The sequence below is a fragment of the Oxyura jamaicensis genome, chromosome 19, assembly GCF_011077185.1.
Source record: "Oxyura jamaicensis isolate SHBP4307 breed ruddy duck chromosome 19, BPBGC_Ojam_1.0, whole genome shotgun sequence".
Taxonomy (NCBI): domain Eukaryota; kingdom Metazoa; phylum Chordata; class Aves; order Anseriformes; family Anatidae; genus Oxyura; species Oxyura jamaicensis.
The window spans coordinates 5511228-5535203 of record NC_048911.1 but is presented as its reverse complement, the minus strand read 5'-3'; the positions used below and the strand labels follow the sequence as shown (position 1 = coordinate 5535203).

At 39.8% G+C, this 23976-nt stretch overlaps 2 protein-coding genes across 6 annotated transcripts in view; both read right to left on the bottom strand.

Annotated features, from left to right (window-relative positions):
• Positions 1-3855: 3855 nt before the first annotated feature.
• NIPSNAP2 (nipsnap homolog 2) lies at positions 3856-18597 on the bottom strand. Its single transcript, XM_035343460.1, has 10 exons — positions 18426-18597; positions 14412-14551; positions 14288-14333; positions 11377-11471; positions 9353-9423; positions 8811-8951; positions 8351-8382; positions 7000-7094; positions 5828-5911; positions 3856-5112 (listed from the first exon to the last, which is right to left on the bottom strand). Exons 1-10 carry the CDS (start codon positions 18509-18511, stop codon positions 5048-5050), a joined length of 855 nt encoding a protein of 284 aa, XP_035199351.1. The 5' UTR covers positions 18512-18597; the 3' UTR covers positions 3856-5047.
• Positions 18598-20171: 1574 nt separating this feature from the next.
• The window catches only part of MRPS17 (mitochondrial ribosomal protein S17), a 3943-nt gene continuing 138 nt past the window's right edge, over positions 20172-23976 (bottom strand). The window contains exons 1-3 of one of the 5 annotated variants that reach the window (XM_035343463.1): positions 23336-23897; positions 23057-23205; positions 20172-21866 (exon numbers count right to left, since the gene is read on the bottom strand). In XM_035343463.1, coding sequence (XP_035199354.1) covers positions 21576-21866; positions 23057-23179 — 414 coding nt within the window. In that variant the 5' untranslated portion in view covers positions 23180-23205; positions 23336-23897 and the 3' untranslated portion in view covers positions 20172-21575. Of the gene's footprint in view, positions 21867-23056; positions 23206-23335; positions 23898-23976 lie in introns of those variants that run through there. The other 4 variants (XM_035343465.1, XM_035343466.1, XM_035343462.1 and 1 more) reach the window with 4 other exon arrangements.

The following is a 23976-nucleotide window of genomic DNA, read 5'->3' as shown; positions in this document are numbered from 1 at the left end:
AAATGGCGACATGCTACTCAAATATTTTGTAATGAAACGGTAAGGTTTTTTTAAACATCTTTTCCAAGCTGTAAAAGGTGCAAGATAGTAAGTACTTTCCATTCCAAAGAATCTCAGAACTAGGTTAAACAGCGAACAGAGAGGTAGGAAACATTACTAAATGTCTCTGAGTTCATTAAAATATGGCTACAGGAGAACCTGAGGTGTCGTCTGTTACTCAACATCATTGTTACTCAACCTGTAGTCTAAGACATGAGATACATGCAAATGTAAGATATATGCAATATTCATCAGCATCCTAGAAGCATATTTTAAGGCGAGTGATATAGTGCTTCACATACCTCATTAAAATACAAGCAAACTCTAAAAAGTTGATTTTGTCAGATGGTCACAGTTTACTAAAGTGTTTTATTTAACAATCCTTCCCTGCCAACCTATAACTGTACGGAACCTGACTTGCCTATCTTTACAAAACGTCGGCTGATTAAGAAAACACTAGGAAACTTATCTGGTCTCTTTCTCTGCCTCAAGTGTGGATCAACCACCCTCAAACTGTTTGTGCCAGAAGTCTAACCTGTTCTAAACAAGTATTTCTCTGAGCTTCAGCTAATGAATCCTAGTTTCTTAAGGGTTCGTCTTTCTTGGCTGCAGTGTTTGATCCAAGAGGGACTTTATACAGAACTCACTTTATAATTTTTTTTTTTATTATTTTTTTTTTTGTCAGCAAATGCCTGACAACTTTTGCAAGTATGTATTTTTAAGCAGCTCTGCTGGCACATCATGGTACTTTTCTTTCCCTAACTTATAAGAATCTCATCTGAGATAATGTAAAAAGCTTTACTGATGGCAAAATGAAAGTCACATCTTCCACTTCCATCCACATAATACCATCACAGAAGAAAGATGGGTTGATACGACATGATTTGTCCTGGAAAAAAAAACAAAACTCCATGCAGGCTCTTATATTCTGGGTATCCCCGCATTTTATTTATTTCTTGAAACTGAAGATTAGGATGAATGAGTGCTTTAATTCCCAGGTTCTTCTCTTCCATCCCACCATACATTTTATAGATAGGAGGATAAACAAGTGATGTGCCTACCTTCCAGAACCTCACACTGTAGATAATCACTACTGGTTTATGCAACTTGCATGAAGTTTCCTTAATTTAGTAAGATTAAATCAAGGTGAAGTGATCTTGTCCAATTGTTCAAGCATCACCAGCAATTAAAACAAGCACTGGTTGCCCGTTCTGCTACATCATCAGAAAAGATATGTGGGAAATGGGTATTCACAGAGTCACAGATAGCGATGAACGGCAACTCTGTGATGCCATCTCATGTTTTCGGCAGAAAGCTGAGGCAATAATAAGTTACAGCAGTATTTAAATATTAAAGAAGTAGAATGATTTAGAAAAACAAATCTAGAAGCAAACTTGTAATGGCTTCTTAGAGAAAGGCAGAGATATAAGCAGCTATACTGAGTATCTGTAGACAGAGCTTAAAAACCTTCACAAAAGACAAGACAGACAACGGTTGGCAGGATGCTCACCAGAACACTTCTGGGAGTATTAAACATGATCTCTTTTAAATTCTTCCTGAGAAAAATCCCAGCCAGCTCCAAGGGCAGCCCATGTACAATCACGCTTTTGTTTAGGCAGGAGTGCATGGATAGAGCAAGCGTAAACTCTTTCTGCTCTCATTCAGCGTATTCCTCTGCCATTCTACAGTTAGGAAGCCAAAGAGAAGTGCTTCTATTTGCCGCAGTTTCCTACTGAATTAAAAGGCCACTAAAAAAAGCAACTAAAATTCAGCTTATCAGCTGTAGCTCCAGGCCCTGATCCTACAAACGTTATGACATGCTTCAAGTATATGTAATTCCACTAATGCCACAGTTAGAAGACGGTGCATGAGGCTTTGTGCCACAGAGATGTTAACATTCACAACAGTATCTTCTGCCAGTGTTGACTGCTATGGAAACACGGCACTGCGCCAGCGATTTCACAAGAGCTCTTTAGGTCAGACTGTTTTGAAAAAAAAAAAAAATCACTCCCCCTCCACTGGGCAAACAGCAAGCCCTGCCTCCTGGTCCAGGAGGTACCAAAAGGATTAGTTACTTTAGCGAGTAGCTGAGCTCTTTCAACTGTAAAATAGTGGAAAAAAACAGAGGGGACTAAAGCAGCATGAGGAAACAATATTACAACCAAGGTACTGGTTTACTTGAGCATATCCTATCACCGCAGAGCCAAATCTGGAGAGCAGTACATGTTATCAGAGAGAGAACCAATTTGTTTTCACGTGTGTCTTCTAACTAAGAGCTACAGGGAAGCATATTGCTTCATATAAAGCTTTTTATTTGACTGTGATTATTCAGTGAGGCAGAGTTGCTTTAAGTTACATTTTCAATTTGCACTAGGGGATTTTTTTAAAAGAACAATTTATACTCTTTCTAGAAAGACTACAGGACAACTAAAACTTGAATTTGTGTCTTCATTACAGTGCTTTGAACTGGAACAGGAATTGGCAATTACCTGAGACCCTTCCAGGCATAGTTCCCCACTTTCAAACCACTGGAGAGCGTTTTCAGTTCTGAACTCGATGATTTCTCCTCTAAGAAATGCTAATGTTTTGTTAGTCAAAGGAAGAAGGCTAACTTAGCCATGAAATTAAGAGGAAAACGACAACAATGTTTACAACAGGAGAAAACCAACTTCACGAAGGGCTCAAGCAATGGTAAGAAAAGATCCCCATTACCTATGGACTGTGCTATGGTTTGTGAGCTTATCTCACAGTTATCTATAACTAAAATAACACGAACTAGTCTCTGATGATGGACAGAGCACAAGTTTGTAGCTCAGAATGATAGGAGGCACATAAAAAACACATTACAACAATACCAGGGATTTAGATCTTAGGTAGCACATAAAGACTGAAGAGACTTGTGACATCTGGTGTCGCCCTGCAGAACATCCAGTTATTCCTTAGAATTTGTATTCATCCAAAATTTCATGGCCCTTCAAATAACAAGAGTTTTGCCCAGCTGTATTTAATTCCTAGTGCTTCTGACTGAAGGCTAGAAACATGGATTGCAACAGAACCCACAACATCCTTTAACTCCAAGAATGTTTTTCACCTTTTGTCTGTGATGAGATGGTTGGTTATGAAGGTTAAGTTACCAGGAGAACTCTCTAGGAACAAGAAATATGGCAGGATACCGGGAGAAATAACAAGGACTGGAAGCTGATGTTATCTTTTTTTTTTTTTTTTTCTTTCCCTTTTGCACCTAAAGAGTAGTCTCAAATGTCTGGAAAAGAACAGCCCCAAATGATAGTACTGACCACATAACTGATTTACAAGAAGGAACAGATGAAATGATGTGTGTGGCCCATTAACTGAGCCAAGCTGAGAACTTTCAGCTAATACAGTACAAAAGTTTACTCGGTAAAATCCCATAATCAGCTGACAACATACACAGAAGTAAATATGGAAACAGACAAGAATCAAATCAAATGCTGACTTTGTTCAAGATGAAGGTAAGAATGCAGTGTGTTTTACATGGGAGAAAAAGAAGAAATCACACCTGAAAAACAAGCATATTTTGTGGAGAAAAATCAAAAGGAAAAATATTTTGGATTTATGACCATAGCACTTAAAACACTTAACAAAATGGGATGTAATGGAGATACTGTAAATCCATTTTGGAGAGGGAAAGCTGAAGACTGGGAAGATGTCCCTGACACAGGGAAGTGGAACTGGAACCGATACTGCCTAACCGAGCTGAAATATTCTACGCCATTATTCAAACAGTTCATCATAAACACTGCAAGATGAGCAAAAATACAGAGGGTGCAATACGTATATGGTGCCAGTAATATGTGAAAATTAAAAGGATTTTATTGAGTGTTTTTCCTGAAAACTCATTGAAATGTACAAACTGGACATTCAGTAACTGATTTGTACATTCTGTATGTTACACTGATTCTTGCAGCCACTTTGAAGAGAGAATATTATTTTCACTTACAGGATGTTCACATCATCGCAGACACTAAAAGTGTTGATATATTCTAGTCTAAAAGTGAAACCAAAATAGAACTGGACATAATGGTACACTGCTTTTTGCCAATCCTATTGACTGAACATGCGCCAGTTTCACACATTAAGTACCTACTGTACAGTTAGTGAGACACCTGACCAAGCATATGTCTGAAGTCATGATTGCTTATTAAATAAAACCCCTTTTCCTAGACTTCCAAGTTGTTTGTAGACATAAATGTACTTAATTCAACTTGTTTCCCTGCAAAATGTTCAGACAACCATGTCTTGTCAGTATCTCTTTGAAAACTGTGGTTCACGCTAAAAAAAATGGTTGTAAATAATTTCACAAAATTAATTCCAGATGTAGGTATTTAGAGAAATGTGTAGTTAGTTTCAACAGGCTTCGGTGTCCTTGCAAAACAGAATGCCCTGTTCTCTGCCCACAACCTATCACGTGACAGGTAATATTATCCTCAATTAATAACTGCCTATTTATAAATTTAGAGCTACTTACTGATTTCAGTCCTGCTAGAACAGCTGGGTGTACTACAGAGTTACAGAGACATCACAACTGCCTGAGGGTTTCAGAGCTCCTATCTTTGGAACTCCCCCGTATGTTTTTTCAACCTGCAGTCATTTTATTGCTACACAAAGGCCACAGCAACTGTTGCTCCCTTTTGTTGTCGTTACTGAGCACTGGGCATTTTCTATCCAGCGGGACATATTAAATACTGTATGCCATATTTAACCTCAGGAACTGTCTTGCAGAGGAACCTGTATGTATCTTCGGACTTGCTTACAGTTAACCAACCCTTTAATTACAGTCCTGTATTTCTTTTTTTCCTGGTACAATCCTAAGAGCAAAATGTCATCAGAATCTGAAGAAAAGAGGTCTCTTTTATAAGCTCAATACAGTACTTTTATATTTCTGACTATGATATACAATGTATACCATAAATTAATTAAGACAAATACTTGTCACTTTATCTATGTAGGCACAAGTAAATCAATGACTTTACTGAAGTGGAGAAATCTTCAACGGTATCATGATTCTTGACTCCATTTCCTGAATAAGGGGCACTGAAAAAAATTGAGACAAGGTTTAATTTCACTAAGAGATCATTAGCAGTTTTGCATCAGTTTAAACAGATATTGTCATCAAATTACTCCCCTAGCAAGTGCATATCAAAGTCATCAGTAACCACCAACAATCCTGTAACTGAAGCATAGCTGTTTTGAGAAACGAGTGATTTTTTTTCAATGTAATCTGTCTGCTCCTTTGAAGACAACTATTTCTATTCCTTTTCACCATAATGAAAGTTACCTTATATTCTTCTGGTATACTTTCTTTGAAATAGATCCTATGGAACTGAAATCTAACATTGTTAGCTTACTTTTCTGAGTTTCGTTATGAAAGCAATCTTCGATCTCAAAGATCTCCTGGCTTCTATTTCCAAAGTCTAATTTCCCCTTTTACAGAAATGTATTTAACAAGGCTCCAGCATTTGATGAAACCTGTTGCTCTACAGGAGAGGTGTTTGTATGAAAATTGCCTATTAATGTCAGAAATTTTTAGCAATCATGCAGCGTCTCCGAGTTTGTACAACCACTCGCAAAATCCACTTCACAGCTTAGTGAAATGTCCCTCCTTTAATTTACACTAGCAAAACTGACACACAGATGCACTCAAAACACAGATGTTATACTTTTTATCATTACACAATGTACTGAAGAATAAAAATGATGGCATGCAGAAAGGTCTGCCTCCAGCATTCCAATGAGGTTAATATGTTACCTGTGTAATAGACTAGTTCATCCCAGCCAGGTTTATGCCATGCTGCATTCCTTATATCTTCTCTCGTTTGGAGATCTTTGTAGGCTAGTGAGGGAAAACAACAAGCACAAAGCTTAGAAGTAACTCATTTTCCTTCTACATATGAATAGCTCCCTTAGAAGTATTCTAGAGTGTAATTAGGAGACTGCAAACATGAGGAAGGAACAAAGTCAGGTGTTCTCCACAAAAAGGAAAACTCCCAAACCAACGCAAACAGAAGGAACTGGGGAAGAGAGAGAAACATACTCTGCAAATGCTACACCATGTAAGTACTGCATGGTTGGAGCGTTTTGGGTGGTGGTGGGCAAACAGACATCAAGCAGTGTTCGGTGAAATAATCATCTCTGACCATGAGCATTTCTATAAAAATTGCCAAAGAGTATTAGAGATGCAGTACCAAAAAAACTAACGTGTGCTGACTGTAAATTTTGAAGTGGGACAATGGCTATCAATGGCAGCATGAGGAAACCTAAACACAGTGGGGAGAGAGGTCTTAGAAACAGGTAAGGCAAATAATGCAACAGAGTATTGTTCTACGTGGGTGGTGTCAGATTTCTAATGCTGAAATATAGTGTTCTGCATTGTCAAGAGCTGAAGGTAATACTGCGTGTTTTCTAAAATAAGCATTAGACAATTAGTTTCTTCAAGGTGAAACAATCCTAACTTAAAAAGCATCTAAGCATTGGTGGAGACTAACACAAAGTAAGTCAAAACACTGTAATGTAGTAATGTAAATCAGCGCTCGACTTTCCTTCTTTTAGATGTGGTACGTGTGATGCTTGAAACTAAACTGTAAAAATCTGACTTCAGCATGAATGGGGATGGAGAAGAGAGATGGCAGGACATGGCTTGTCGTGTTTATATTACTGAAAGCAAACAAGTAGATAAGAAAACGCCACTCGAAGCTGTTGATGGAAACAGAACAAAGCATGAAATGTTTCACTTCAGCTTGCTTCTTTTAAAAGCAAAGTTCCCTACACAAAAATATAGAAAATCAACACAGTTGATGTAAAAGAAAAAACTCAGTAAGACATTCATCTGCCTTTTGGTAAAACTTTATCTCCTGGGCAAAGTCAACAGTCTGTTAGGGGCTGATTGAGTGTGAAAGAAGCATACAACATAAACAAGTTTACCCCAAAGGTGATGAACCATATACAGCTGTCCAATTTGTGAGAAAAATCCTCCAACTGCTTCATTATTATCCTGTCGGAAACGAATTGCACGAGCCCTGTAGAAGACCAAAGGAGCCTTTAAGAACAACAGAACTGAGTAGGAAATAAGTGATAACTGAAAGGAAAGCACATGTGAAAGGAAGCCCAAATTTTAAACAACATTTGCAGTACCCTGCAGCAATTAAAAACGACAAAACAAAAGCTACACTTTCTTCCAGTACTAAGTAATTAAAGTATGCCTTGTTAGAATGTGTTAAAATTTGAGGCTCATGGTTTTATTAGTCTGTGTATTAATCACTCTTTGTCTTCAAGATTAGATCTATTATAATAACTGGTGAACAGTGTAAAGTGGCAGAATATTTTTACAGAAGGTTCTTCTAAAACTAAACCCGGTTTCAGTCATACCATCTTTGCCACACTCATTTACCACTGATTTTGTGGTTGTGAAATCCAGCTTTTTTATTCACACGGACATTTGTTATGCAGTTCCACTATGCAACATTGCATGATTTATTGTGTGAATGAGATCAATATCTCTTTTAACTATAAATCTGTTGCATGTTATAAACCACATTGGATACCACTATAGATATGCCTATCTTATAAAAAAATTAAATTACTGGAAAATTACTGTAATTAAAAAAATTATATTGATGATAACATGTCTGAAAATCGAAGTCCTCACCTTTGTCAAAATAATTGAAAATACTCCACATTATTTAACTATCAACCATAAAAACTGCATGGACTTAGTGAATGTAAACTGTAAGAAACTTACACTGGTGTTAAGACAAAATCAGAGACAAGATCTTAAGAGGAGACTGACTCAAATGCTTTTATAATCTATATATTAAAATATAAATGTGCTGCTCAATAGGTGTTCAAGAAGCAACTTTTTAAAGATTAGAAAAGCCAAGACTCAGACCATTTAAACTAAAAATAAGTCAACTACTAGTGGTGCTGAAGTTGTGAAAGATCGACACAGTGTTAAGGAGTTAACGGCCTCCCTTCACTCAGCAGTGCTTTCTACTAAAAATAAATTATTTCTGCTATACGATATCAAGCTAAAAGGGTTATGTAAAGGAAAGCCAAACCATGGAGCCCACGGAGTTGTTTGCACACAGAATTCCTCTTTCTTTCCTCAAAGGATAAATTGAGGGTCAAAGAACTATTTTACAAGTTGCCTAAGAACAGAAGCAAACCATTAACTGGGTGACTGAAATGCTTTGGTACCACTCTGCCACCTCCACTTCGTAACTTTTAAACACACATCTCTCAAAGAGGAGAACAAAAGTGCTATAGCAATACTTACCAGTAATTTCCCCACTCAATCATTGTTCCGGGCTACAAAAACAAAACAGGACCTTAAAACTGTAGGTTAAAGAAAGCTACAATATTTAGACAGTTTTTACAACATTCATGTATGGAAAACACTATTAACAAAGTCACTTCCTTGAAGTGATAAGCATATTATAATCATCTGTAATTACTCTGTTTACTTACTATATTACTTCTTACTCATTTTCCAGAAGTTTCCCTCAAATTAAAACATAGCATTTTCAGCCCTTCATAGAAGACATTAGTATCTTGTTGGAGCTCGCCTTAATTCTGGACCCCACACTTTGAAAGCAACAACGACTCAGCCATCAGCTTTGATAAGAACCAGATTTTTAAGAAGAGGTCTGTTTTCCATCTACATTGTATAAACATGCTTTGAACATTTTACAACAGCATATAGCTTAAAAAAAATAAAAAGAAAAATTGAAACTTACTCTAAGTTGATAGGATCTCAGTTCATAAATATTAGGCCCCTCTCTGGGAACAGGTTCATTCCAGAAACTAAACTCCAACAATAGCTGGTTCTTGCGAGAGAGAAGCATGTTACCTCTTTCTTTGCGAAACTCCGTGAATTCCTTAAAAGCAAAATGATCAATGTCAAACTGTATTTTATGTTTCAGCAACAAAAAGCAGTACACCATACAGTGATTTAGATTTTTCAACACTATCTTTGAGCTTGGGACATTGGAATCTTTTAAAGTGTACAGGCATCTAAACTCTCCTGGCATCTCTGAAAACTTCAGCTGGCATATTTACAGAGCACCTGAGAATCTCAAACTGTTTCATAAAGTATTCAGGTATCAAGACTCAATATTTCTGAATCTGAGATTAAAACCTTTTCCAAAGCTTCTTCTAAGGCTGTACAGACAATGATGACATAGAGAAGTAAAAGCAGGTATTTAAGTGAGTGATGTTTTGCCCTGACCATTCTATGTTCTCTTCTATTAACCATTTCTAACAAATCCATGCATTTTACCTTATTTTGACGGAGTTTACTCATGACCTCATTAAGAGCTGGATAGCCTCCTTCATACCTCCACAGATGAACTGAAACAGAAAAAAAGGAAGTTTTTTCATGGATGTTGCATGTAAGTTGCAAAAATTATGGAGTATCACAGTATAAAATGCTCTTCATACAACAGAATTATAAGAAAACAGAAGTCACGTAACTGGTTTAAAAATAGATTTTCATTAAAGAAAGCACTACACAACTGGACATTTTAAGAATAATAGGATCATTTGGTTTTTTAAAGGGGTCTTTCAGAAAATTCTACAATCTACTCTGAGCATAACAGGAAGATTATTTAAGGAATTTTTTGTTGCCATGCTAGTAAAATGAGATGACTTTACATGACTGTAATTTAAACTGAGATTCAATTTAACAGGCTGATTTATTTCCAGAAACATGTTTAATACCAATTTCATCTCAGAACAAGAGATTGGTGGACTTCTTAGTTCAGCAAGTTGCTCGAGGAAAAAGAGCGTAAGACCCTTTCAGTAGGATGAAAAATGATGGAAATGTTATTTTTGTGGTAAACATTACATTAAAAAAGCATACCAGAAGATATCTAAATGCGCCAGAATATTTGGTAGGATTTTCCCCATAAAAACAATTTCAGAATAGGTATTTGCATTTGATGGTCTTTTCCAAGCATTCTCTCTTTAATTAATCACAATATATGGCTTTAATAAATCATTACTAGATTTAGTTACAAACACTTACTATAGCAAGGCAACAATATTTCACCTCAAAGAGTCCCGAAAGCTATTTCCTCTCCCATATAAAAGTCCTGAGCCTTTCCCAGAAGAGTGATCTAGAGGCTAATGTAAGGCACTTCACTGTGATAGCAGATTCATCCAGCGTGCCTGCTTCTATTGTCTAGTCCCCAGGGCGAATTTGATATATCCAGCTGGTATTAACACCGCCTGGTGTTACTACTCAACAAGTCAAAACCCCATAATCTGCTTTATTTGGCTGCTAGAACTGCTGCAATAACATTTTCAAGCCAGGCTATGGATGCAATTACAGATACAGTCTGTGTTAATACATTAAAAAGCAATGAATGAGATTTGGTTAAGACACTCTCATTTCAATCGTCTTCACTCCACAATTTCCCTTCAACTTTTAAGAATTGTTTTCTCAGACACTGTTTGCTTTATCTACTGCTATTTCCTCACATTTGCAGTGTCAATATTGGAATATGATGGGAATGCAAGAAAATTACTGAGTACATGAGTATATTCTTCAATAATGAAGGAGTGACATTGATACTAGTACAGCTCTAACCATGGAGTTTCTACGACCTAAGAAATACCAGCACACCACTTTGTATTTGTGGTTTCCCATTCCTTCAACTTCCCAGAGCCCAGGAAATTTTTCAGGTTTTCTTTCTGCATGAGACTCTTTGCAGTTACCTCTGTAACAGCTCTTCAGTAATTAGTAGTTCAATATATTTTCCATCTATGTTAGGTGGTATCTTGATATGAACAAGAACAGAAATATTTATACTTTCTTCCAGTAAGGGCTTAGTTTACTGTGAGCTTACAATGCAATCCTTTTTTCAGATGGCACGAATGATTTGCATTTCATTATCATACAGCAGTTACAGTATGAAAGTCTGAGTACAGCTTTTATACTGGCCAACACACGTTCAACTCTGCCTTTGTGAGCCTTTGGCTTAAGTATTCAGGAACACAACCCGTGCCTGCAAAGTATTACCGGAACAAATTTTACAAGGATTTCCCCAAACTGTTAATCTACCACCTGGAAGACAGGAAAGTATTAACAATAGGACAAATTTTAGGAATTAATGCTTCACTGTCAAATTCAGCAAGACAAAAAGCAAGCACTGTAAATGTTAATATGACTACCGTAACTGATGCACACACATCCTCGCTGTATAGGTTTACTAACAACAGAGATGATTTAAAGAGAAGAAACCTGCCAAGCACACGTTTCACTTGTATGGTTTTACGTTCTGTTGTACTTCTATCTCCTACCAGCCTGATCTTGCTCTCCGTACCACGTGTTCCAAGTCCCCACCAGTGCACATGGGTAGTGTTTTTCTTCATGAATCTTTGGCAGCACCTCTTGACTTGAAAACAAGGAATACAGACACTGTGTTGCATTTCCTTCAGGGAGGCTACAGTTGATATGTATAACAAATCACCCCGCGTTTATCATTATGGTACGAAAAATCACAAGCTCTACGTTTCAGAAGAGAAAGCTGAAATACAAGAATCTGCTACACAAGGGGAAAGATAGCTACAACACTACATACAATTAAGGTAAGTGTTACAATTTCTCAGACTGTAAGACAAATGCTCAGCATGGTAGGATTCTTGGGATGCAATGAATGATGTGGTATCACCTAACAGGTTATCCAACACATTAGGAAAATAAACATCAGGATGTCTCACTTACAGGAAACGCAGCCTAGCTACATGGGTGGTTTGCTTTGGGGAAATGGTTTCTTTATCAAGAGAGGTAGAATACACAATAATAGGAAAGGACAGTCTTTCTCCTGCACCACGTACAATGTTTTTAATTCTGTTGACCTGAATGAATAAAAACAAGTATTTTGTTTGATCAAATGAAGACTGGGCTTCACAGTACACAGACTTACTGCCATCTACAATTTCAGAAAGTAGGTCTAGTCTGAGGCAACTTATCCTTTAAAGCACTTATCCTTTAAAACACTGTGAAGCTGCCTAGCAAAAACATCTAACACATTTTTTTTTTCCAGCATTAGTAGCATTTTTTCAAATGTTAAAATGTGACCAATATTAGCATCAGGAAATTAAGTTATACTGATTGCTAACTTGGTTAAGTCAGCTTTCTTTGCGCTGAACTTTGATGAACAAGTCTATTGGTCTGGACAAACTTTTAAAAGTATTTTTCCCTGAATAATTACTACTTCTACCCAGTTTGGTTCATACGCAATGTCTCTGCATGGTATCAAGTAACAGGAAGCAGGCTGACAGTCAGAATATGAGAGTCTTCCTCTTGGTTCTACCACTGACTTTCTAGCTGACCTAGAGCGAATCTCATTACCAATTTGTATCTCAGTATTTCTTATTACTTAGTGGAAATAACACGATAGAAAGACTCTCCAAGGATGTTTTCAGTCACCATCAGTGCTTCTGCAAAGCATAACGAGATCCTAGAAAGGCAGCTTTAAGCAGGAATGTTAACTACAATAGTCCTAAAACATATTTTGTTGTAAATTATATTAAAAAAATAAAGATTACCTTATAATTCATAGACTTGACCACTGCCTTTTTCACTTTTAAAAACTTCCCTAATTCTTCAGAAGGGGTCCCCAACCACAGTGATTCATGAAGTACTCTCACAATTGTCTTTGTTCCATTATTTCTTTATGAATACATGATGACTAATTCTTATTCTGATTTCATACAGAAGAAAAAGAATTTACCTGCTCATGTTTAATTAAGGAAGGAGGGAAGTTCGGAAGTTCTTCCACTGTTTTTTACTACTCCCTTCTCAAGTTTTCTCCTTTTCTGGAATGCTTAAACTATCTTTGGTTTGGAAAGAGTAAATCCAACCCCACATACTTCATCTGACTGCTGTTAGCAGTTTCCTTCTTTGCTATTGTCTCTTTCCTTGAAAATAAAAGCCTCTGCTTTCACTCAACATTTTGGTAGCTCATGAGTATGGAGAAGTGGTTCCTGGTCTCATATAATTGGACATGTTTATATTAAGCTTTTAAACAGAAAGATGGCTGAATGCTAATTGTGCTTCTCTGTATACACAGTTTTTAAACAAAAAGGTTAAAAATACCTTAAGCTTGAAAGTTATTCTAGTGTATTTGTGTAACAAGGAAAATAGGTTTGGGTTATCGAGCCCCATTTCAAAGCTGAACACGGACATGTTGGACAACCTACTTATGGATGTACAATGAACCTGTAACAGAGTTGAGGACATAAATTAGGAGTTATGAACTTCCTCACCCTCCAGCCCAGCTGATGTCTCAGCCAATACACCACCCTTAAAAAATTGGTTGCTGGAGGGTACCATTGTCCTGAGAATGTTTTATTTAACTGACAACATGATCACTGTCAGTGAGAAAGCCCTGCTGGTTCCAAACATGTGAGGCTCACTACGTTCCCAAATTTAAACACGCAGTTCTTTAAAAAGGCAGCTGTCCTGGCTCCAATGGAGTCATTGTGTAGGCAGAACAGGACTAATATTTGTCTAATTTCATCCTTAAAATAGTAAATTTAACATGTTGCCATTCATGCATTTTATAAAGCTGTAAGTTTTTGGAAAACCCATAAAATCACTGCTCTTTCTGGAGGATATCACTCCAATGTAAAGATCCTATCCAAGGATTTGTGCAGCTCTTTAAAAGTAGATCTCAGTAACTAACTTTGCAGAAGAAAGATACAAAATCAAACCCTGCATTTTTAAAATCTCCTCAGAGTAATACTTTAATGGAAAACTGGCATGCAGGTTTACTTACCAGCGCTCTCCCTCTTGTTCCTGTATACAGACAATAACCAACCCTCAACAAATTCCTACATGGCATTTGGAGTTGGGGGGTGTGCTAGCATACCACGATCTGCTCACGTGGACCAGCAATGGTAAGTAAGACACCTAAGGGAGGGGAGTGATCTGTTCCAACAAACTTCACCTCTGGTTTCACAAAAGGGATCACCCTAAGCGGCAGCTCAGGAAAATGACACCTCCACAAGGGAAGGCAGGGGGTGAGCTGAGTCAAGTACCTTTTGCTAGCTTTCTCCAAAAATAGTACGATCTATTTACCATTGTACCCTGAAAGTAAATGCAGAATTTGTCCACCTCCCCTCTAAATAATTATCATATTTGCCAATTTTCAGAACAGCTTGTGACCACAAGTCTAATATGTGAAAACACAATGTGCACACTTACCAAAGCTTGTTGTAGGCGTCTAGGCATTCTGGTTTTACATTGTGAACTGAAACAACAACATTAGATGAGAAATGCAGGAAGAGAACAAAGGAATGGTATTGCTAAATATAAAAATATCACTCACTCTGTAGTTTATACAGACTGCTGGTCTCTCTTTTGGCTAGAAGGTTGGAGTGAGCATCCTTCCTCGGGTCGACTTTGCGAACAAATAGAGATTTTAACCAGCTGTCTTCACGAGGTCTGCTAGCAGAAGATACCAGCCCCCTACATATTAACAAGGACATTACATTGTCACCGAGCGTGTCTTGAAAATGCCCATAACGCGGGGAAGACAAGCACAATCAATTTAATACAGACTCATAACATAGTTACAGCCAGGGCTGTTCCTAAATCTTTCTACTGGTAAAGGCAGTTCTCTCCCCATGGCATTTACCTTCTCACAAACCATTTCATGTGACACGGAGCTGAACAGTCAACCATGAGCTATCCACTGTTATCTCTTGTAAAGCATGGCAGGGAATGGGTGGATGGCTGCTTTAACTGCCTATTTATCTTCTTTTTAATTGTCTTTGCCCAAGAAGGCTGGGTCTGTCCTGATCTACACAGACAGGAGTGAAAAAGAGCAAAAAGTGTGCATAAGGAAAGATTTGTACGGTGTAAATAGGACAGTAAGTGCCATATGTTCCTATGTTTGCTTAAATATAGCTCTGAAAAGTTAAATAACGCATCTGGTGTATTTATCTGCTCCTCTATAATGGGTGGCAGGGGACCCCAAGTTAAAATGTTTTATCTTCTTTCTCATAAGCACTTCCTTTCGTTTGCTTCTTTTTTGATACCTGGTTTCTGCTGAAATACTGAACTATTTATCTGCAACGCTAAACAAGTGGCACCACAGGTGAAAATGTAAACCTTTTCCTGTTTCGGAAGTCAACTTTTGACCCTGAATTACTGACTAGGAGACACAGATGATAGGTTTCAATCTTCAGAGATAAAGCTGTCTTCCAGTATCAAAACTCTTTGGCACTCAAAGATAAAAATAGGGGAAGAAAATCTCAACTTCTTTTGGGAAAAGCTCTCTATGAAGAGGCGCTAGTCTGTATTACACAAAACCAATTCACACTAGCAGTGTTTTTTAAGGATCAACCTTTTAGTCCTTTTGTCTGAAAGCTAATGAACTGGGATGCCCCATGGAAGCAGAATGGAGAAAAGGAAAATAAATAAGAACCAGAACAACCACAGCTGAAATGACCTTCAGTATCAAGAAATAATTGGTATTTTATTGTATTTATTGAGAATGGTGCTTTTTTGACCCTAACAAACACAGAAATGCATTCCTGTGCAGCAAATTAAGCGGTCATTCTGTGTACAAGCATTCAAAAGCATTGTAGAGCTTAGGGATATGGTTTAGTGGGGACTGTTAGTGTTAGGTCAGAGGTTGGACTTGATGATCTTGAGGTCTCTTCCAACCTAGAAAATTCTGTGATTCTGTGAAAAGGGCATTTCACGATAGGGCTGCTGCCAGAGCAGGGGGTGCACAGTTGCCTGGGGTAGACGTACCTCTGATCTCTGCTGGGGGAGGAGAGAGGCACAGGCGACTGCACAGTTGTGTTGTTACAGCTACATCAGGTGCCGCAGGAACGTATGCTGCCCCGGCTGATGCCAAATTGGAGAGGGGGTAAAGCCCACCTAATAAACGCATGTTTTTACAGCTCCTGGACAGCAAACAGGGCTCCAGGAGACAGAAGTCCATTGCAGCCCTGCAGTGCTCATTCTTTCATCTCAGGGAGATCCGTGCACTACCACAGCTCCCTCCCCTAGTTATTAAATGGAGGTAGCAAACGTATTTAGAGAGCTCTTCTCTGAGGATTATTGTTTGCAGCACTTTTTGAAGGAAATCACGTTGCTTTGTTTGCTGCTTTATCAGGAGCAACAGTAAGCTGGAGTTATGGGGATAATACCGGCAAGCAAATTCCCTTGGTATTAAGAGAATCTTAGGACTTCCGTGTAAAACTTTACCTAAAACTGGAGGTTGCTTTCATTTTTGATACAAGGATGAAATGAGTTAATACTTTATATGAAGTCTTTTACTCAGAAATTGCAAAATTCCTCATCAACAGTGACTAGTAAATCACAACTCGATATCTAAACACACACTTCACTTACAACAGAGGATAGCAACAGCCCAAGTTTATTAAAGCAGACATTCTGTGTACCCAACCTGAGATGCTAAAGCTGTATTTCTAATATCCCTTGAGAAGTCCTACACTACTGGTGTCCGTCTAGGCCCTGATAAACGAAGCAGCCCTGACGTGATCACTGGTTCACTCGTTTGGGCCACCTGTACCCCAGACTACCTCTAGAAGAACGAGGGACTAAGTTCATGACTTTGGCCTGCCAGTTGTGAGCCTCGACCACACATTAGTTCAAAACTAATCCACCATCCAAAAGATCTACTTATAACTAACTTCTTAATGTTACACTCCACAGTATTATAAAAGCTGTTTCAAGTGAAACGGACATTGGATCCAAATTACCTAAGCATCACTAATGCAACTGTGAAGAAATGCATAGAATGAAGGCAGACACACTATACGGAATTCCAATCACACTTCACTTCTTTTTTTGCCAAGATTTTTAGGGAGCAATACTTATTAAAAGAGAGTTTTTCATGTGAACTTTTAAGGCACTGCTTAACTTTGCTAGCAAGTGCTTATCGCACAAATGTTATCTATGGTCTCAGATTTCTTGCTACACAGACCGGGCTGTGAACACAAAAGGAGAACACTGAATAGCTTGCTTATATTATATGAACAGTGCTGGTGAAAACGTTTCCATCCCCTCTTAACTTCTGCTGTAGTACACAATATAAACTGGGTAGAGTGGGAGGTAACAGGTCAAATATTTAGATTTTGTAGTAATCAATGTTTGCCTGGAAGAGAAAGAAAAACAACTTGTCTATAATTGACAGGTTTTGATTCGTAGTCTAGACAGATGTCAAAGTTTATTTGAAATTTTAAAAAAATGTAACCCACACACATAAAATTTCACAATATGAACTCTCCACAGCTCTCCCCTTTCTGGTTCAAAAAGCTGTTTGCAGAGTTGATGCATATAGTCTTGCACAGGGGTTGCTTTTCAGTCTAAGGCCTGAGACAGCAGCTTCACCTGCCTCAAAAGGAAGGAGGAAAAATTGGGTGTAGATCCTCCCCATTTTGGGTGGCTCGGTCTCCAATACTTCAGGAGCATGTGTGTCTATTTTCGATATCCAAGGGATGTGTCTGAGCACTGTGTCCCTGCTCTCTTGTCACCCCACAGATGTGCATGGGCCTGACCCTTCACACACCACACACGTGGGTGGATGTGCAAGCACACCCCAACACCCAACGGGTGTGTGTGTGTCCTTACACCAGGGGGCTGTGTGGGGTGCACATATCCCAGCTCCCACGGGAAGCAAGGAATCCGTGTGAAAGGCATCATGAAATTAGGGTGACGGTGGTGTGAGCAGCCAAACACCCTGATGCTGGGTGAAGCATGGGTGTTGGTGGTGTGGGTCAGCCATGCACTGTGACACCGCAAACATGGGGTGGCCGCGCACTGTGACCCCACGGGACAGCACCATGTGTGGCTGTGCCCCCCAAAACACATCCTGCAGGGGGGCCACACACCCTGCAGCCCGGTGCAGGAGGGATGTGCAGCAGCTTTACACCCTGAGTCCCGAAGAACAGTGGGGTGCAGGGTCCCCAGGCACCCCTAAGCCAGACACCGCAGCGTGTGGGCTGGCTGCGCACCCCACCGTGGGGGTGACAGGGGGGTGCCGGCTGCCTGCACACCTCGGGGGGTGATGTCGGTGCGGTTTGAGCCACAACACAGCCGGCATCCCCCCGCGGAGGCTGCCTCGGTGCCCGTGACCTTGACGGCCACCCCGAGCGGGCCGCACTCCCCGCCCCACGGCCCCTCAGCTGCCGGGGCGAGCGGGGCGCCATTTCCAGTCAGGAGAGGGGCGGGTGCACGGAGGGAAGGGGGGGGGGGGGGGATTCCGCGGTGTAGGGCGAGCGGGCTGCGCCGTCTCCCCCTTCATCCCCCATAACCACCTTCCTCACCCTCCTCGGGGCTCCCCCTGTCTCCCCTCGGGGCTCACCTGAGGACCAGGCCGCCGCCGGGCGAGAGGCGAGGCCGGGCGCTGGCTCCCGCCAGGCTCCGCCGCAGCAGCACTCCCGCCGCCATCTTGCTCGGGCCGCCTCAGGGGGTGGCGGCGGTGAAGGGGGGGTTTTAGGGGGGCTCCGTGGAATTGCAGCGCTGCCGCCGGCCGAAGGGGGGCGCGGGGGTGCTCCGGGCACGCATGCGCTGAGTGTGGGGTTTTTTGGGGACCCCCGTGGGGTTTTTTGGGGGGTCGGGCTCTGGGCGCCCCGCCGGGTCCCAAAAGGGCAGGGGCGCTGCGGGCTTGCCTCAGTGAGGGGTGAGGCGGTGCTGCTGCAGCTCCCTGTGAAGGGAAAGCTGCTGCCTGCCCCTCCTCACCTCCCAAAACAGAAGGCTGCCTCTTTTTCCATTAAAACTGCCTCTTTTTCCATTAAAACACAACCAAAGCATCACTGCTCAGGTGCACCATGCTGCCTACATTTACCCCTTACCTTCCAGGTGTGCAAAAAAAAAAAAAAAAACCAAAAACCAGAAGCAGCCCCTCCAAAACACCACTTACCACCACAAGCTGTCACCGCCAAAACCCACGAGGTGTCATATCCACCCCGCTCCAGAACCACTGGCTTCATCGCTTTCATTCCTGACCTTGCAGAAAGTTTTGGCAAGGTAAAGGATGCACTCAAGAAGTAGGGTAATGTCCCATGAAAACCACTTACTAAGAAAGAATCCAGGCAGTTTTTCAATCACATGCAAAAACTAGTTTCTTATTCTCCAAAGAAATTTTTCACCAACATGCAGTTATTTTCTTCACACCGTTCCAGCTCCAGTAGTGCTTACTTCAGCTAAACCAGTGGTGTGTGCTAATATCAAGTCTTCAAATAACTTTAAATTAAGAATCAACTTTAAATTAGGCAAATATTTAAAGGATGGTTCTGAAAGCAACTAGCCAATTAACAGAGCAAGTAAGTTAATGAACAAATTTTGACCTTCTACATAGCACATATAAATGGAGTTTATGCAGCCTCCATTTCTATTTTGTGATTTTTATAACCGCACACCATGAGTGTTAGATGGACTAGAACATGCCATGTTATTTAACACCAGTGAAGCACAAATGTGGTGCATCTTTAAAGACCAGTTTAGGTTAAACTTGTCATCAATCTTTTAGAACAAGATTTCAGACTAGGTACATTTAATCATATTTTGATCTAAAAATGTTATGCTCCAGAGTCAGCAAGAATCTAACTGTAAGCCAAAAAGCTGATAATCTTGTGTGATGTATCAATTTTACATAAAATTACGTTTACACAGCTACTCAAGAAAAATCACTCGAGATACAGGGAAAGATTTACTTCCTTAATCAGCTGCAACTTGTTAACCAAAACAGAAAACTGTTTCCTATAAACTCTCTATACATACAGGTTTTTACAGCTTTCCTATCTCAAGTAGAGGTCAAATTCCTTTACTGCCTCCTGTTACACAACTGAATTTTGTCTTCTACCCAGAGGCACGTGCTATCCTGCATCTGATTTCCTTCAGTCTGTGCTAGGGATGAAGTTTCACATTGTATATTCACTTGAGCAAGAATCAGAGCCCAGGTTTCCTTACATTTAGACAAGGGCCACAGTTAGCCAGCTACAATTACTAATTTACATAAACTTTAACCACTTCAAACAGATCAACAAGAATAACCTACAGCCATTATTAATAAAAGCTTCCTCAAATTGAGGGACCACATTTACATTGCTCATTTTCACGCACAAGTTTGAATCAAGGTGTCTTGGCATCCCAGCTTGTTGATCCGAGATGCAAGGTGACACTTGAGGACTGTCAGTCTAAAGTCTACTGTCAGAATAGTTTTGAAGTACTGAAGTAAATTTAAAAGTTTCTTATTCCTCCCAGCCCAAATCATTTGCTGAGTTCAGACTTGGTTAGCAGTTCAGGAGCAGCTGAAACAGATTTATGCAGGTAGAAGAAACTGAAAACTTGAAATTAAAGGGCAAGTGATTTATTCTATTCTGTGAAATAAAACAGCTGGTAGCTTACCACCATAGGCTACCTCAGTTTGTAAGAAAAAAAATGATTGTAAGTCAAAAGGAACTCAGCTCAGAAATACCTCATTTAGCTTCTAATCTTAAACACAGACCAGTGACATCAGTAGACACTTGAAAAAGGACTCCTCTTAGCTCTCTGATGTACCACTGCCTGCCATATAGGAACATCAGGTGCTGTCCCCACAGCCGTTTTGATGCAGAAACCCCTTTACTGCAACAGGGCACTTAGCTCTGTGTTCTGGAAGACAGGACACAAGATCCACAGAAGTTTCTTTAGCAGAATAAAGTGACCTTTAATCTTTAACCTCTATGGGTTTCTAGTTTCATATTAAGGTATTCAGCAAATCAGTATCAGTAACTCTCCCAAAGTACATTGTTTAAATTAGCTTTTCCAATAAGATTAAAATCTAAACACCTTTACCTCTTTTGGCTTTGTCATCCCATCAGCTTCTACCTCATGCTGGCAGTTCAAAGAGATCCATCTCTCCCAGAGCTACGCACTCTTTGGACAGGTTACAAAACCAACTCCACTAAGCTACCTGAGGTTAGTATTCTCACTCAACTGCCCTTACAATGGCACATGGTTGGATTTTTGTCAGAACTTAAGTTAGAAGATAACACAGCATGGTATGAACAACTAAGAGGAAATAAGGACACATACAGGTAGCTGGTTTTTAAGTTTCTATACTTCCCTTTCAAAAGCTTTAATAGAATTAGTTTAAGTAAGCCTACAAGCCACAAAAGATTGCCTGAAAGACAGAACAACCAAATAATATGACCCTCCCACCGAACTTAGACATAATTATTTTGTCTTTCTCAACACAGAAGAGTCATTCCAAGTGAACAGCTGGCTTCCTGAAACTGCCAAGACTTTGGGCAAAACTACATGCAACAAGAAGTGTAACAATTCACATTTTCCATATTTTCATTTGAGAGGCACCTCAAATTTTTAATCTGTAACATATGTTACTAGAAGCAACTATGTTTACTATTTATTTTGACTACAAATTTCACTGAAACAATTAACATAAAGCAATAGGGCCCCAAACATCCCTGACAGAGATGAGCTGAAGAGACCCGTTTAAATATTCTCTCTGCTATTTGTCTGATGAACAAACTTTAAGTTCCTGGAGTTTTTCACTTAGATAGTTTGTATCTGCCTCTGTCAGATTTTCTGAATCTGACAGATTTTCAAGGAATCTGGTTCCTGCACAGGGCTTTCCTGTTATCGGATCTATGACACTTCCAACCTTGAAAACAATTTCAGCCAGTTCGTGTTTCACGTGTTTGCTCCTCCGCTCAGGCAAAGCTTTTAGAAGAACAATGTCTCCAACAACACACTGCTGCAATGGGTCATGGGCAAAATAGGTTTTTCGCTTGTTAAAGAACTGTGGAAGGAAACAAGTAAACCTTGGCATTAGGTTTCAAGACAGAGCAATCGGTAAATACATTTAATATAAAATGAAATAAATTTCACTAAGAAGTGAAGTCTTGTGTAATTTTTCTCAGTATTGAGTTTGGAATGTGTAGAGAAATGCAACTGTGCACACTATTTCCCAAAGGTGGCTCAGTATAACCTTCCCATACTCTCTAGTTAGGATGTGATCGCCCCCTGAACCTAGGGAAAGGAGACTGGGAAAAAGCCAACTACAAAGTGGTCACAGCCAACATGTGAATATAAATATAGTGAGTTCTTCACATAACTAGGTTCCTTGTCTTAAGATCACCACTTTCCACCAGCCTCTCCGCTCTCTAGTTCTGGTAGCTTTTCTTCTCTTTAAGATGCTCAACAATTGCTGCAACAAGACAGCTGCTTCGGTTCTTCCGAGCTCAAGAACTTTCCCGTGCAGTCTGTACTTCAAGAACTGATGTTAATTCTTACCTACCCTAATATTTCTAAAAATGATCAGGCATGAAATCAAATTTTTCCCATACAAAAATTCAATATATATTTTGGCAGAATTCAGAAGCTTAACAAGTTAACATGTCCTTCTACAGGATAAAATATTGGACCCACAAGATCCATTACCTAAGTCAATTCTCTCTTGTCTTCTGGCCACCAAATACAACACCTACATATACCACAGGTTTCCCCAAATCAACAGAGAGCATGCTAATTTTAACCTCCCCATTTGAAATGCATTGACAAGAAGTAAAAAAAAGCTCTTACAGAACATCACATACAAATTCAAATACTAAATATGCTTACTAAAAAGTGACTACGGGATCTATTGGAAAAGTGACTAATACCAAGTTTAAAAACACAAAGCATATTCCAAATCAACAGTAAAAAATAAATTTAAGTGTGAACCAGCAAAACTTGCCTTCCTAACTCATATAAAATAAAGTACGTTAAGAAAGCATTTAGCAGATGAGCTGAATAGGAAATAACCTGACAAAATACACTGCTCACTGCTTGTCACCCCCTGTAGTCAACCTCACAGCCAAATCATGATGCAAGTCCCTTAAGGAGTTGGCAGTGTAAAGAGATTAAAAACTCTGAGAGTCAGATTAACAAAACATTTTTCTACACAGCACGATAATCACATAGCAAGACAAGATGTTAACCAGCTTTTACCTTTAGTAAGTAAGGATCTAGCACAAGCCTTGTCACTCTCACTTTGGCTGTCTTCTGCATTTTGGTTCCTATGACTTTCCCTACTATCCATTTTGCATGGACAGCTCCGCGTGGTACAGACATTGTTTGGTTACTGTCATCCAGCGCCTGGCAACAAGCAAGCAAACATTTATATTAACAAGAAATAACCAGTTTCAGAGCAACAGCAAATTCCTTTGAATCATGCTGACTGCTACATATGTAAAGAAACGCATAGCTACAGAAATTATGAATTTAACACATACTTCAGCAGCTGATTTTGCTGCAAGAGTTCATGAGGTTTGTGTATGACTAGTTAACCCAAGCAGAAAGCAGTCTGTAACTGCTGCTCAGAAAATCATTTGCTTGTCCATCCCCCATGACTCTTAGCTAACTAAACCTATGCTAATGAAGTTCTTCAAGTTACATGAGATGGCCAAAAGCTGCCTCACCTACAGCAACCATGATCACTTTTGAGTGAGTTCATTCCTGTAAGGAACTGTACTCCACTACTTTATTAGCTTTGTTTAAATAGGAACAGCTTTGTGCATCACCCTTACAAGAGTCACTGGCATGCTAATGGAGGATATTAAAAGGCTTGAACCAGTACTAGAACTGCTGGATACTAATTACCTGTTTCTCTCTCAGCTGGCTACGCATTGCTAACCATTACTGACACCTGCTGAATTCTCACTGTCCCTTCTGCACCAGGCTCACTTAGACACCCCAAGCCACCAAAAGCAGCACTTCACCCCTCAGGCAGCCCATACAGAGCACAAAACACTTCACAGAGCCAAGTTTGAAGCTGCTTTTACCATCCTTGGCTAAGCTGCGTGACCCAAGGGGGGCTGGAAAAGGCCCCCTCAGGCCCCCTCAGGCCCCCTCAGGCCCCCTCAGGCCCC

Coding starts and splice junctions, on each gene's coding strand:
- NIPSNAP2 (XM_035343460.1), bottom strand. CDS start 18,511: ATGGCGGCGGGAGTGCTGCTGCGGCGGAGCCTGGCGGGAGCCAGCGCC. Junction 14,334..14,411: donor CAGTCTGTATAAACTACAGA/GTGAGTGATATT, acceptor TTGTTGTTTCAG/TTCACAATGTAAAACCAGAA. Junction 7,095..8,350: donor ATTGAGTGGGGAAATTACTG/GTAAGTATTGCT, acceptor GGTCTTCTACAG/GGCTCGTGCAATTCGTTTCC.